At 42.9% G+C, this 12,248-nt stretch overlaps 2 protein-coding genes across 3 annotated transcripts in view; both read right to left on the reverse strand.

Annotated features, from left to right (window-relative positions):
* GLB1 (galactosidase beta 1) overlaps positions 1-8,543 on the reverse strand; it is a 45,861-nt gene extending 37,318 nt beyond the window's left edge. Inside the window, exon 1 of the mRNA XM_071735913.1 lies at positions 8,402-8,543. Within this exon, the coding sequence (XP_071592014.1) occupies positions 8,402-8,476 (75 nt within the window). The 5' untranslated portion in view covers positions 8,477-8,543. The remainder of the gene's footprint in view (positions 1-8,401) is intronic.
* On the reverse strand, positions 899-8,530 carry TMPPE (transmembrane protein with metallophosphoesterase domain). 2 transcript variants are annotated; one of them, XM_071735914.1, is made up of 2 exons: positions 8,402-8,530; positions 899-5,482 (listed from the first exon to the last, which is right to left on the reverse strand). In XM_071735914.1, exon 2 carries the CDS (start codon positions 5,391-5,393, stop codon positions 4,077-4,079), a length of 1,317 nt encoding a protein of 438 aa, XP_071592015.1. In that variant the 5' UTR covers positions 5,394-5,482; positions 8,402-8,530; the 3' UTR covers positions 899-4,076. The 2 variants fall into 2 exon arrangements, with proteins under 2 accessions (XP_071592015.1, XP_071592016.1); XM_071735915.1 differs by lacking the exon at positions 8,402-8,530 and adding an exon at positions 8,166-8,247.
* Positions 8,544-12,248: the final 3,705 nt, after the last annotated feature.

A 12,248-nucleotide genomic window follows, 5' to 3' on the forward strand; every position in this document is an offset into this window, starting at 1 on the left:
CCCTTCCCTAGAAGATGGGGTAGTGGGTCTGCAACTTTGGTAAGCAAACCAGAGATACAAAACCAACTGCATGCTGTTCAGGCTGCCAGTTCATTCACACCCCTTACTGCCCACCTGAAAATTCAGACCCTTAAAGGCAATTGTCTAATGTTTCATCTCAGAGGCTGAGAACATACTTATTGAAGGGAAAAGGGAAGAACTAAAGACTGCCTTTTCTCAAATCAAGAAAGAAGTTATTTTGGCAAGCTTAATGCTCTTTCAACATTTTAGAATCGGCTTGTCTATTAACACAGAAAAAAAATTCATAGCTTCAGTACACAAAACTTTAGTGGCTAGAATCTCTTAAGAGTCCAAATTTACAAAACAGGTTTTCTTCTTTTTGAAAAGCAAACAAATGTGGATAAAAATCGTCAATGAAACACTCCACCTGGGAAGATTTTTAGCATCTCCTTATTTCCCAAGTACTTGTGGAAGTTAATGAAGATTCAGCAAAATTAAGAATATAACTGAACATGTCACACAAGTATGTAGAAAGTATGTTTTGACAGATGAAGTTATGATGATTGTAAAAGGCTTTGTTTGCCTGTTTAAGCACTGCTTAACCTTTTAATCTATTCCTGAATAACAGTTAAACTATATCAAAAGATATAGTTTCATCTCTCCAGTCTTCATCTCTCCAGTCTGCAGTAGTTCCCCCTAGTAACCATCAGACAAATTTAAGTGACCTTACCTTTTCCACTTTCAACCACACCTAGCAATGTGGGTGTATGATTTTTCAAAAAGTAGTCCAAATTATTGTCAGTAGCTTTTTTGTTGGTAAACTATGAGTGCATTAAAATTATTCAGCATTTACTACTACAATAAATAATGGTAAAAAAAGAGGTCATTAGAGACATCCTTCTTGATAAGCAAATAAAGTTTTATTAAATCCCAGCATTTGAAGCATTTCTTATATCACAATTTACATATCTTCAAATCCACTCTATACTGATTATATAATGTAATAAATATAACTTTGACAAAGTGATACTATTCTACTCTGGTATTATTCTGACAGTGAACTGGCCTTTTAAATAGGAAGAATTATATATTCATTTAGTTAAGTTATTCAGATCAAATACATTCCACACACAAAAAAACCACAGAAAAATATAAAAAAAAATGCAAAAACCAAAATAAGCAGCACAGCAAATTTTTTTTTCCTCTGGAATACTGAACACAGGTCTAAATCACACACATTCAAGTCAAATTGGAAAAAATATAGAAAAAGCTTTGAAGGACAATTAGGGATTGTTGTCTCAGAGATATTTCAGAAAAGGTTAATTTCCCTTACTATCAAAAAGGAAGTTGATCTAAGATACTTTCCATTCACACTTTTTTAAAAAGCAAGATGGGAAAAGGCTTTGAAGTTTTTTTGGCACAGAAAGAAAACCTTTTAAGTGATAACTAATCATCAAGTAAACTAGCTTTCAGGAAGGAGTTAGAAGTAATTAAAAAAATATATAAAATCAAAAAAACATACCAAGAATTAAATTACATGAGGAGAACAAGAAACTCATGAAATTATAATATGACCACTCCTAAAAGGCTTGTATCTGTTCCTAAAAGTTTACACAAAGCAGGGCAAGTACAAATTAATCAAGAAGTTATCTGTGAACCCCTGGGATGGAAGGACCACTCAAGAAAGGTTTCAGCACACATTTAGATGGAATGAGGAAAATAGAAAGGAGGGAGGAGGGAATACTAGCAACTCATTGGGAAACTAACACTATTTAAAACAACTTCCACAAAAATCTCCCAGTAAGGAAACATGGAAACTTACTTAACAACTAGTCTTCTTAACACAGTAATAACCCTCAGGGTAATAAATGAAAAGCTGCCCTCCTTCTGGTCCACTGGCCTAGAGGGAATACTCTGCCCTACTAAACACAGAACACAGGTTTTAGCTGAAGTGATACTGACACCTAAACAGAGGCTATCAAGGCTGCCCAGATTCTCTCTACATAAGACCATTCGACACTGGGCTACCAATGAGAAAGAACCTCAGATGGACCCCAGGCAAGCAGTGGGCAGTGATACATGGAAACTTTAGGATGCTTAAGTACATACTATTGCACAAACTTAAAAAAGGTTTACAAAATTATAGGTGCTGGGAAATAGAAATTACCCAGTCTGGCAAGTAAAGAGCCTGGCTGGTCAGGTGTTAGGTTTCCAGACTAAAAACAGGAGCTGACATTTCCAGCTCTACCACCAACCTTTCAGTGCACATGACACATTTACAGTATTTCTCAATATTCCTATGGGTAAAAATTCAAGATGTTTGTACAGAGGAATGGGATACAAAGAAACAGCTTAGCAGTTAAAAACTGCCCAGGATGGATTTGTGCTGAAGAAAGGGGGTAAAGGGAAACTTCAAAATTTCAAAATCTCTAACTTTTCAAAGCCTACGATACCTTTCAAGCACATCTCCACACCCCTCCTGCAAAACAAGATCAGGAGCTGTAGAATAAAACACAAGTGTGCCTGGTTGAGGGTCATAGAGGAAGACAGGAAAAGACTGAACATTATAGTTCTGGTCATGCCATCCTCAGCCTCCTATGCAAGCAGCAGTGTCTTTTGCCCTGTGCTACACAGGTCTGCCAGAGAGGAGGAAAGGCAGAGCAAGGGAGACCCTCTGACTACAGCTGGAGACCTCAGGCTCAGAGGCAGAATTCACAGACTTGTACTGTTCTTCACATTTCATACAGCAACACTGAGGTGGAAGAGGAGAAGTGCAGATGTACAGAAGTAAACTCTTTCATTGGCCTAGACAATATACCCACATTAATTTACATCCTGGCTTTCTTAGATGAACACAAAGATACAGATGCAAGAATGGATTAATATTTTCTAATGTATTAAATTTCCCAGAATTATATTAATTTGTGTTAAGCCCTTCTAAGAAAGGCAGAGAAAAATTCTCCATCCCTCGTCCTGCAGCAAATATCCTGTCATGTGCCTGTCATAAAACCAGGCCATAGATCTGCAAATGCTATTAAGGGAAGTCACCTGCTGCAGAGTTTCATCTTCTTAAAAAGGACACCACCTACTTTAAAACTTGAAATAAAAATTAAGAATTAACCTATCTGCATTGTTTTCAAACAGCATCTTCTTATTCTAGTAAGTGAAAAATCACAGAAGATAAATCAAGCATAAACACACCAAAAAAACCCCATAACACAAACAAACATAGAATCAAGATAAGAGACTGAGTATTTCAACTCTGGATTTTGTGCTTTACATCAGCAGATACTGTACACTCAGACAGCAAGGGAAGTTAAAATAATTACAAGTTTTCTTTCTCATTTTCTTTTGTTAGAGCTATTTTCAGTAAGTAATTACCAGATGCCCAGTTATTCTGGTGAAAATGCTCACAGAAAGATAGCTACTTTCACCCTTTGGTATTAGTCTCCTCAGCTTTTTAACTGGCAAAAAATGCCCTCGTGCACACTGCAGAGAAGATAGCAGGACAGAGATATCCAGTCTCAGCAGAAAAAAAAAAAAAACAAACAAAAAACCAAACAAAAAACCCAAAACCAAACAACCATTCCCTTCCTGCAACATTTCTAGCAGAAGGCTTCTATTGTTTACATACTCGGTGGGACACTGTAGTCTCTTCTGCAAAACATTTACAAGTGATTTCACTACAAAACATCAGAACTTCACCTGTCTGAGGTTTAATAAGGCAGCTGCTCAATGGATAATGAACAGTGGAACATGAAATAGCTGCTTAGACACAGATAAAACTGAACATGCACAGGACACGCATTATCTCCGTGACATCTGTGTTATCTTTAAATTCAGAATCTCAGTAATAATGAACCCAAAGAATTAATTTGCTCAGTATTTTAACATGCCCCCTGATTTGTTACAGAGGCCTAAGATACATTTAGGGTTTTTTTTTCCCTCAAATTTAACAGAACCTGCTGGAGTCCACCCTAACATAGGCTTCCTCAAATAAGGACTTGCTTTCAGAGCAGAAGAGCCAATATTACTGACCAAAAAGGATGGCAGAAGTCTGTCAAATGGAAAACTCCTCAAGCAGAATGTAGAATTATCTCTGTTATTTCAGCTCTGCTGCCCAGCCTCATGGGTATTCCAAAGTACATCGTCCCTGGACTGACATAAACAAATGTGTTCTGCCCAACTTTGTACAAGCCAACAAAGAAGGGATTCAGAAAGTAAGCTCCAGCATGTAGCGGGAACATCTGCCCTCCATGAGTGTGGCCAGAGAGAATTAAATTTATGTCTGGTCTCTCCTGAAGAGCCCACTTTGCAGCAATTGGCTGATGAGCTAACAGCACTATTGCATGGTCACTGGTACAACCTGTAAGTGCTTTTTTTAAATCCATGCCATGCCCTGAGTAGCGCAGTACATCTGCCTCAATATCATCAACACCAGCCAGGCAGAACCAGTCATCCGTGCTCCCTGGTGAAATAATCTTCACATTCTCATTATGAAGTGGCCGAATGTTAAATGACTTTAACAGCTCAAACCAGTTGCTAACATCTGATGTGTAGTACTCATGGTTCCCTGTAACAAAGTAAGTCCCCAAAGGGGAGTTAAGTTCTCCAAGAGGCTCAACAGCAGGTCGTATGATTGCTGCCTCTGAGTCAGTCAGGTCCCCCACAATCACAGTGATATCTGGTTTCAAAGCCTTAACCATTCTCACAATCATGGCAAGCTTGGTCTTTCCGACCGTGGGCCCCAGGTGGATATCTGAAAGCAGCACCACTTTCAGATTATTCATAGCTGAGGGCAACTTGTGAACTGTAATCTCCACTGAATTCACAGTAGGAGGCTGGGAAGCATTTAACAGCCCAACAACAGTCAGCACAACAGTCAGCACGACTGCCAAAATTGGTTTCATTGCTGTTCTGTTCTTGTTTCCAGTACCTGCCTTAGCTCCTCTCCCAGCAAAGAACTTGTAAGCCTGTTCTACAGAGCCTAGAGTGAAGAGAAAGAATATAAGAATGATATAGGCCCCCAGGCAAGTATAGGCAGCTAAAGAAAAGAAATAGGGCTCTTCTGCAACAAGAAACAGCAACGTAAAGAAGCTTGAATGAGCCAAAGCTAGAAACATGAACACAGCTATTTTCCATGGCGTGAAAAGGAAGGAGCTGGCAGCTGAAGACCTGGAGAACGTGGTGACTGTGCTTCTCCAAACATGAAGAGATCCTATCAACATGAGTGCATTAGCAAAGAGTGCCATCTGCAGCCTTAGAAGCCAACGCCGAGTCCTGAGCTCGAGTTGCTCTGCCAAGTAACTCCGCGATAGCATCATGGAGAAGAAAACCACTCCTGCAGCTACTGCAGCCTTTGCTTCTAGAGGCAGTTGCTTGAAGGAGATCATCTTTGCTTCCTGACTGTTCCCTTCAGTTCTGCAGAAGTCTCCAGTAGGCAATAGTGTGGTTATGAAGGGATGCCTTGGGTCAACGAAGCCTGTAACCAGGAACCAGTATCAGCCGTTTTAAAATATTACACATATTCCCTTTTTCCCAGACTGCAGTAAAAGACTGTTACTCTGTATATCCTACTCAGAACACTGGGTCATGCAGAATCACTACCATGAAGGCATAGGCGACATCTCTTGATATGGACTAAAATCAGACAACTGAAAACACTGGATTCTGGCAGTCCACTTACAAGCTTCCTGCCTCCCTTCCTCAATGATTCCTCCCGCACTCCCCCTCTCCACTCCCCCCCATTTCTTTTTTCATATGCCATTTGCTCATTTCCTTAATTAGATGACAATAGATCACAATGAATGCTGGAAACAAGTATTATAGGACTTGCAAACAATGATCGTATTTGTAAACTCTGGACATGTTATGTTACTAAGCTGCTTATGTTAACACAGCACTTGGTTTTTGTTCTTTCCAAGCAGGTGGTTCCATTTCAAAAGCATTTCAATTTCCCTACATCATTCTACTAAATGCAAGAGGTTCTACTAACATGAACTATAAAGCAACAGTGAAACCCCCATTGGAATAGCTACCAGATGCAGCTGTGGTGACAGAAACTGCAGAGGGATGTATTGGCAGATATCCTTGCCTCCAGTTGTGAACAGACTTCCCCAAAGCCCTCAAAATCAGTAGAATCAATGAAATCCACATAATGTTTTGCTCCTCACTTCCATTATATGTACAGTTTCCAAAACTCTACAGCTACTTCAACATATCCTGGTCTACCAGGGTACAATTAAAAAGGGATTAAAACATCACACACTGTGCACCTAGAGAAGTAGAGGAAGCACGAAGTCTAAACTTATCCCTGCTCCAAGTCTGAAAATAAGGAAGCAAGCATCAGTTATGCTTGAATTGTAGTGGAATTCCCTCTTTTGTTCTGTATTTTCTTCAGAGTTCTTAGTGCCCAGTTTGCATACTTAAGATAAATCTTATGATAACGTACAATATAGACCAAGTCTGAGATAACTACTACATTACTTTAAGCACGTCACAGTGTGGTTTTCAAAACACTTCCTAGCTCCGAGTCCACGCTTAATTAGAAAAAAAAGTAAGCAATCCTCACAGCCAGAAATATGTCAGAACTAGGGCATGAAAGCAGCTTTGTAGTGCTTTACAGTAAGCCTGAGCCCACAAGACTACAAACCCGAATTTGCCACGTCACTTATCTGCAACATATATTTTCTCAAGCTAATTTCAAAGAACATGAGCACCTCTGTGATGATAGGGCCCTGCTTTATTTTGAGGATTAGACCTCAGATTTAAGAATACCTCTGCCCTTATTGCTTGGTCAGGAAACTGTGGGTTGATAGAGAAATCGTGCATCCCAGCCTCAGTTCCTCAAGGCCTTTCAGCTGTTACAACACTATTCTTAAAAAATAGTGCTATTTTACACACATGCCTCTACAGAAAATAAACAAAGTTAAGATGGTAAGAGTATAAGAAATGCCCTCCTGGTTGAGTCCACAGTTCCCCCAGACACCAGGCCATATTCTGTCTGGACAACCACAATAAGGAATGCTGTTAAAAGAAATACTGTGACCCTGCCATCACTGTCTGTGACCTGCTTCCTTCATACTCCTCCAGCAGACAAAGCTGTTACATCAGGGATGCCAGAAGGTAAATCCCTGCCTAGCTATTTCTGGATGTTGCTTATGAACCTGTTGTATTTTAATTTGGCTAATCCTTTTCAGAAATCTCTTGCATACTGCCTGTTTCTACGGCCTCACGTAGCGATAAATTCCTGGAACTCACCAGATACTTTTATCTGCTTTAAACTAACTATCGAATCCACCTCTTCAAAAGTTATAATTTGATATCACTTCATCACCCTTCTTACCCACCACCTTCAGATGTTTTCCAAGCCTCAGCCATAACCCCACCCCTCAGAGACCATACTTACTGTCACCCTGTCCTCCCTTTAGTAACTAAATGTCTCCCGTGAGGCTGCGCTACTTTTCACACAGCTTCATCCACCCCTGCACCATTCAATTAGCAACATCTCCCAAGATAATACCGAGGCTCTGCTTCAAACTCCAGGCATTAAGCGACGAGGCACGGCTCCCACACCAGCTGGGAAAGACCGAGGATTTGCCTCGGGCCCTGGTGCTGCGTGACACCCGGACAAAGCAGCAACAAGAGAGTCGGTGCCGAACCTGGGCAGAACGGGAAAAGCTCCTCTCCCTCTCCTCAGAAACACACACACACACACCCCACAGGAAGAGCAAGTTTTCCCATGGGATCCGCTAATGGAGCCTCGGCGCCAGGTAACTGCCGCTCGATTTCCGCCGCCCCTCACCCCCTACCCCTCTCCTTCACCATGAGCTACTTAAAGAGGCCTCGTAATTAATAAATTTCGCAGAGCGGAGCCTGACCGGTGGAAGGAGCACAGCGGGCAGCCCCGTTTCAGCCCGCACCTCCAGAAGGCAGCGACGCCGGCGAACACCCCCAGGAGTGGGGACTGGGGAGGGGGGCAACACAGCGCTCACCGCCCGAGGACGAGGAAAGAAGAACAGGCAGACACCGCCAGCCCCTCCTCAACGCCAAACAACTCGGGCCCGGGCCCAGCGCGGCGGCCGGGGTCAGCCAGGCCTGCTGAGGAGAAGGAACCGGCCCCTGGCCCCCCACCCGCCGCCACACCTGCCCCGCCTGCTCCCCACCTCGGCGCAGCCACAGGCCCAGCACCTGCGCCCTCCGTAACACCGCCCCTGAACCACGGGTCGCTAATGGACTGAAAACGGACCGAAGTTAACTGCCTCCCGCGGAGGCGGGGGGAAGAAGAGGAGGATGAGTGCCCCTGACAGCCGGGAGCCCGCCCAGCGGACCCCAGGGCCTCTCAGAGCTCGGGGCTGCGGAGGGGGTGCCCTTGAGGGAAAGGGCAGGCGAGGGGACTCACCTGAACCCGGGGGATCGCTGCCAGGCCGGCCAGCGGGAGCAGGAGCGGGAGCCGCAGCAGTAGCAGCAGCAGCATGACGAGCGGCAGCGGGCAGGAAGCGACTGCAGCACGGGCGCTCCCTCAGCCCGCCGGTCAAAGAGACAGCGGCGTCAGCTGACTGCCCCGCCCCGCCGGGACCAGCCGGGCCGGGCCGGTCCAGGTCCCGCCCTGCTCCGCCCCTCCGAGAAACCGCGTGCGGCGGGAACGGCATCTTCGCTTATCACAGGCAGAAGCGGTGCTGGCGTTCTGCCTTCAGGGCCCTCCTTGCCCGCTGTTGCTTTCGCTTCTCACCGCCTCCCTGCACTCCATCGGGCCCAGGCTGGAGGTATTATCACTCCTTCACGTTCTCCGTATAATTCCTCTGGCTGGCGGGTTAAAAAGCCGAAGGCTCAGCAGCAGCTTGCAGGCAGGAGACTGAGTGACAACACTGCGCCTTTAACTGGCTGCCCTGCTAAGTGCCTCAGGACTGGTAATGATTCAGATTTAGAAAACAACGGGTTAAAATGTAGAAAACCGGGCGTAGAGAGAGAGCTCGTTTGTCTTTGTCACAGATAACAGGAACTAACTTTGTCTAGGTAAGCATTAAGCCGGAGTTACATTGTCCGCAAGGTTTACTCCTCAGAAAGGAACCAGGGAAAAGCGGTGGTGTTGTCTGGAGCTCTGCCAGCTCAGCAGAGGTGAAAAACAAGGGCAGCCTGAGGAAAACTCGGAGGCTTTCACCATAAGACCCCCGCCCACAATGCGCATGGGTGGAAATTTATGTTAATAGCTAATTTGGATAACCTCGCTTCTTGAATGCATATGCATGTTTCTGTAATGCATGTATAACTTTGTGTAATAAATAGTTGCCAGCATTTAGCTGCGGTGTGCACGATAGGAGGAGAGATCACCCTTACACCCTGCTCTTTAATAAACATCCCTGCTTTTTAACCTTTCGTGGGTTTGTAAGTAACTTCAGGGAGCATCCCACGCATGCATGGCAACCCGAGGTGTTAAAGGCTATGGCTTTTCTATTATTCCACTCCAGGAACGTAACAAGCTAAAAGACAGATTGCAGAATATAATGTCAAGCTTTCTGATGCACCTTACTTGTGCCACTACCTCTAGAGTGCCTCTTGTTGATGGGTTTAGCACCAGGACACATTTGAGGTGGCTTTCACAGTGTGGACATGTAGAAAGGCCCTAGTTTGTTTTTCCTTTGAAAGAACTCTGGAGCAGAATGTGGTGGGCTACTACTAAAGTCTGTAAACTCATTGCTAATACCAAAGTCAGTTATTTTAATGTTCATATCTTCATCTAGCAATAGATTTTCAGCCTGCAAGAGTGAGTAACTGCAAATAACAACTGAAAATACTTACTTTAAAATGCTTTAGTCTACCAGTCACATAACTCCTATTTTAAAACTCTCTGTACAATGACTTCAGACTATGGGAGCTTTTATTCTACCTGAAAACTGGGTTACTACCATCCATCCACTTACTCCACAGGTATTCATTCTGAGCTACCATAAGCTGAACTGATTTAGCTAGACAGCTACCAGCCTTAAACTTTCTAAATTCATGGTTATCATTAAGGAATACCAGTCTTACTTACTAGATTTGCTAAATGCAGAAATACACTCTTTCAAGAGCTCTAAGGTAATGTGTAGTTCGTTAGCTCCAAGAGTCTTACATATACAGATACAATAAATAGTGTATTTTTGGCAGGAAAACACAGACCAATTTTCCAGTAACTGGCCCTCAATCTTCAAATTAAAGGTACAGGTTAAATACATAGAATATTATAGGCAACAGACCTGTAAGAAAGCGAGCTACCTCACTTGTGATAGTTTTCCCATACATTTTAAAGTAGCCTCTCTTTTGACAGTGTCTACTTTTTTGGTGTGGTATCTTTTTCAGGATATCAAGAAGTCTGCTTTCCCTTTTGCTTATGAAGTATTGTTGTAACTCTGTTTGTTCTTTTATCTTATTGGAGAATTGTGCAACAGATGCACTATATAGCCCAAACCCTACAGTGCAAAGACCATATCTGCTTAGTTGCTTGAATATGGCCTTGTTACCTCTTGTTACTGCATCAGCTTCTTGGGATTCCTGAGATTGGGGGAGACACTGAGAGCTGGGCATTAAACTGTGTTGGAGTTCTTACTTCTGCAACTGGGACAATTGATAAGGCCATCAGGAGCAAGAGGTCACTATGGTTTTTCTACTCTTTTTGTGGAAAATAGCTTTGCAAGAAATTGCTGTGCTTGTTAGCAGTTTCAGAGCTGTTCCAGTCAAGAGAGCTTGGTTTAAAACTAGGTTGTAAAATTACACATAAGAGCAAGATGTTGCTATTATGGGGGATGTTTTATGTTATCCACATAAGAAAACTGCGTGAGCACCTCAAGGGGTGTGTCCTAGCTTATAGCAGCACAGTACAAATGTGCTGAGCCTTCCCTGCAGTCATTATTTATCTTTGTCCTAACAATGTTTGATTATATTAAGCCTGCTTTGTTTCTTTAGCAGGGAAAGAATTGTTCCAATGATTGTTAATCAATCATGTCCTTTTGCCATTTTAAAAGGCCCTTTTTTCAGTGTATTCAAGCTTGTCACTATTTGTGGTTGTTTCTTTGTTGTTGTTTTATGTCTGGTTTTCCTTTTTTATCTCAAAAAAGAAAAACTCAAAACTTCTGTAATCTCCATACACTGATCCTCATCAAATGGTTAAGTCTCTGGATCAGAGTCAGTAGCGTCAGAGTATCTATAATTATTAGATTCACTTTCACTAACACCTGGTGTTAGAGAAGTTGAAGTGCTAGCTTTGTGGAGTTATCACCTAGCACCCAACCTTGTGCAGTGTTGGAATAAAACAAGATCTTGTCTCTGTGTGTTTGATTGGCTTAGTGCACAGCAGGCAATTAAACCCCAGATTTAGGACAACAGCATTGGCAACACAGATGGAACTGCACTGATAGCCTTGCCCTGTTCATCTTGCCACATTTGATGGGGAAGAGAGACTGGAGTGGACTCCAGAGCACACCGACCTGTTGGTCCAGGCCTCCATTGGCTCCTCCATTTCATCACCAGAAAAGGACACAAAGGTGCAATGCTTGAATTGAGATACTGCTGCAATTAAGGGTAATCAAGGGTAAGGGAATAAAAACAGTCTACTGCTTATACCCCATTAGGATGCATCCTGAAACACTGGGATGAATTTGGAGGGAATCCCCTAACAAAAGAAAGCTTTTGAGATAAAATATTGCTCTGTTACTCTGTGGATTCTTGTTTTTAATAGTAATCCTGTGGTAGCGAAATATATGATCTTTCTGTCTCTCTAACTTCTCATATTCTCTCTCTCCTTTTCCTTCATCCTCATATCTTTTATCTTCTCTTTTTTCTACCATACCTGTCTGCTGTGTCCTGCTGCTATAGCTGCTGCTACAACTGAGAGTAATCATGAGAGACATGGATGAGTAAAAATCAGTCCAGGACAGAGTGAGACATGTAAGATCACTGACCATTGAGGAATCGCCGACACTGAGCATCATTAGGATTAAATCAGTGTGCAGATTGTTGGGAAGAGGGGCAATGAGTGCCCCAAATAGAAGTAAGAAAGATAGGGAACAGGAAAATTCAGAAACTGATGTGGATTTGGTGATGTTGGAGGAAACTGACTCAGACTGAAGGGGACGAGAGGAAATTATTAATAGTCCTTCAGCTGATCCTCTGGTCCCAGTTAGGCTGGGGGATGAAACTATAGTGGTTTTTATTAGGCAGAGGAGCCACACACTCAGTAGTTACTAGTTGTAAGAGACCTTTAAGTAAAATTA

This window comes from Heliangelus exortis, chromosome 2, assembly GCF_036169615.1.
Source record: "Heliangelus exortis chromosome 2, bHelExo1.hap1, whole genome shotgun sequence".
NCBI lineage: Eukaryota > Metazoa > Chordata > Aves > Apodiformes > Trochilidae > Heliangelus > Heliangelus exortis.

Excerpts from the sequence above, each read along its gene's own strand:
- TMPPE (XM_071735914.1), bottom strand. The coding sequence starts at position 5,393 with ATGATCTCCTTCAAGCAACTGCCTCTAGAAGCAAAGGCTGCAGTAGCT.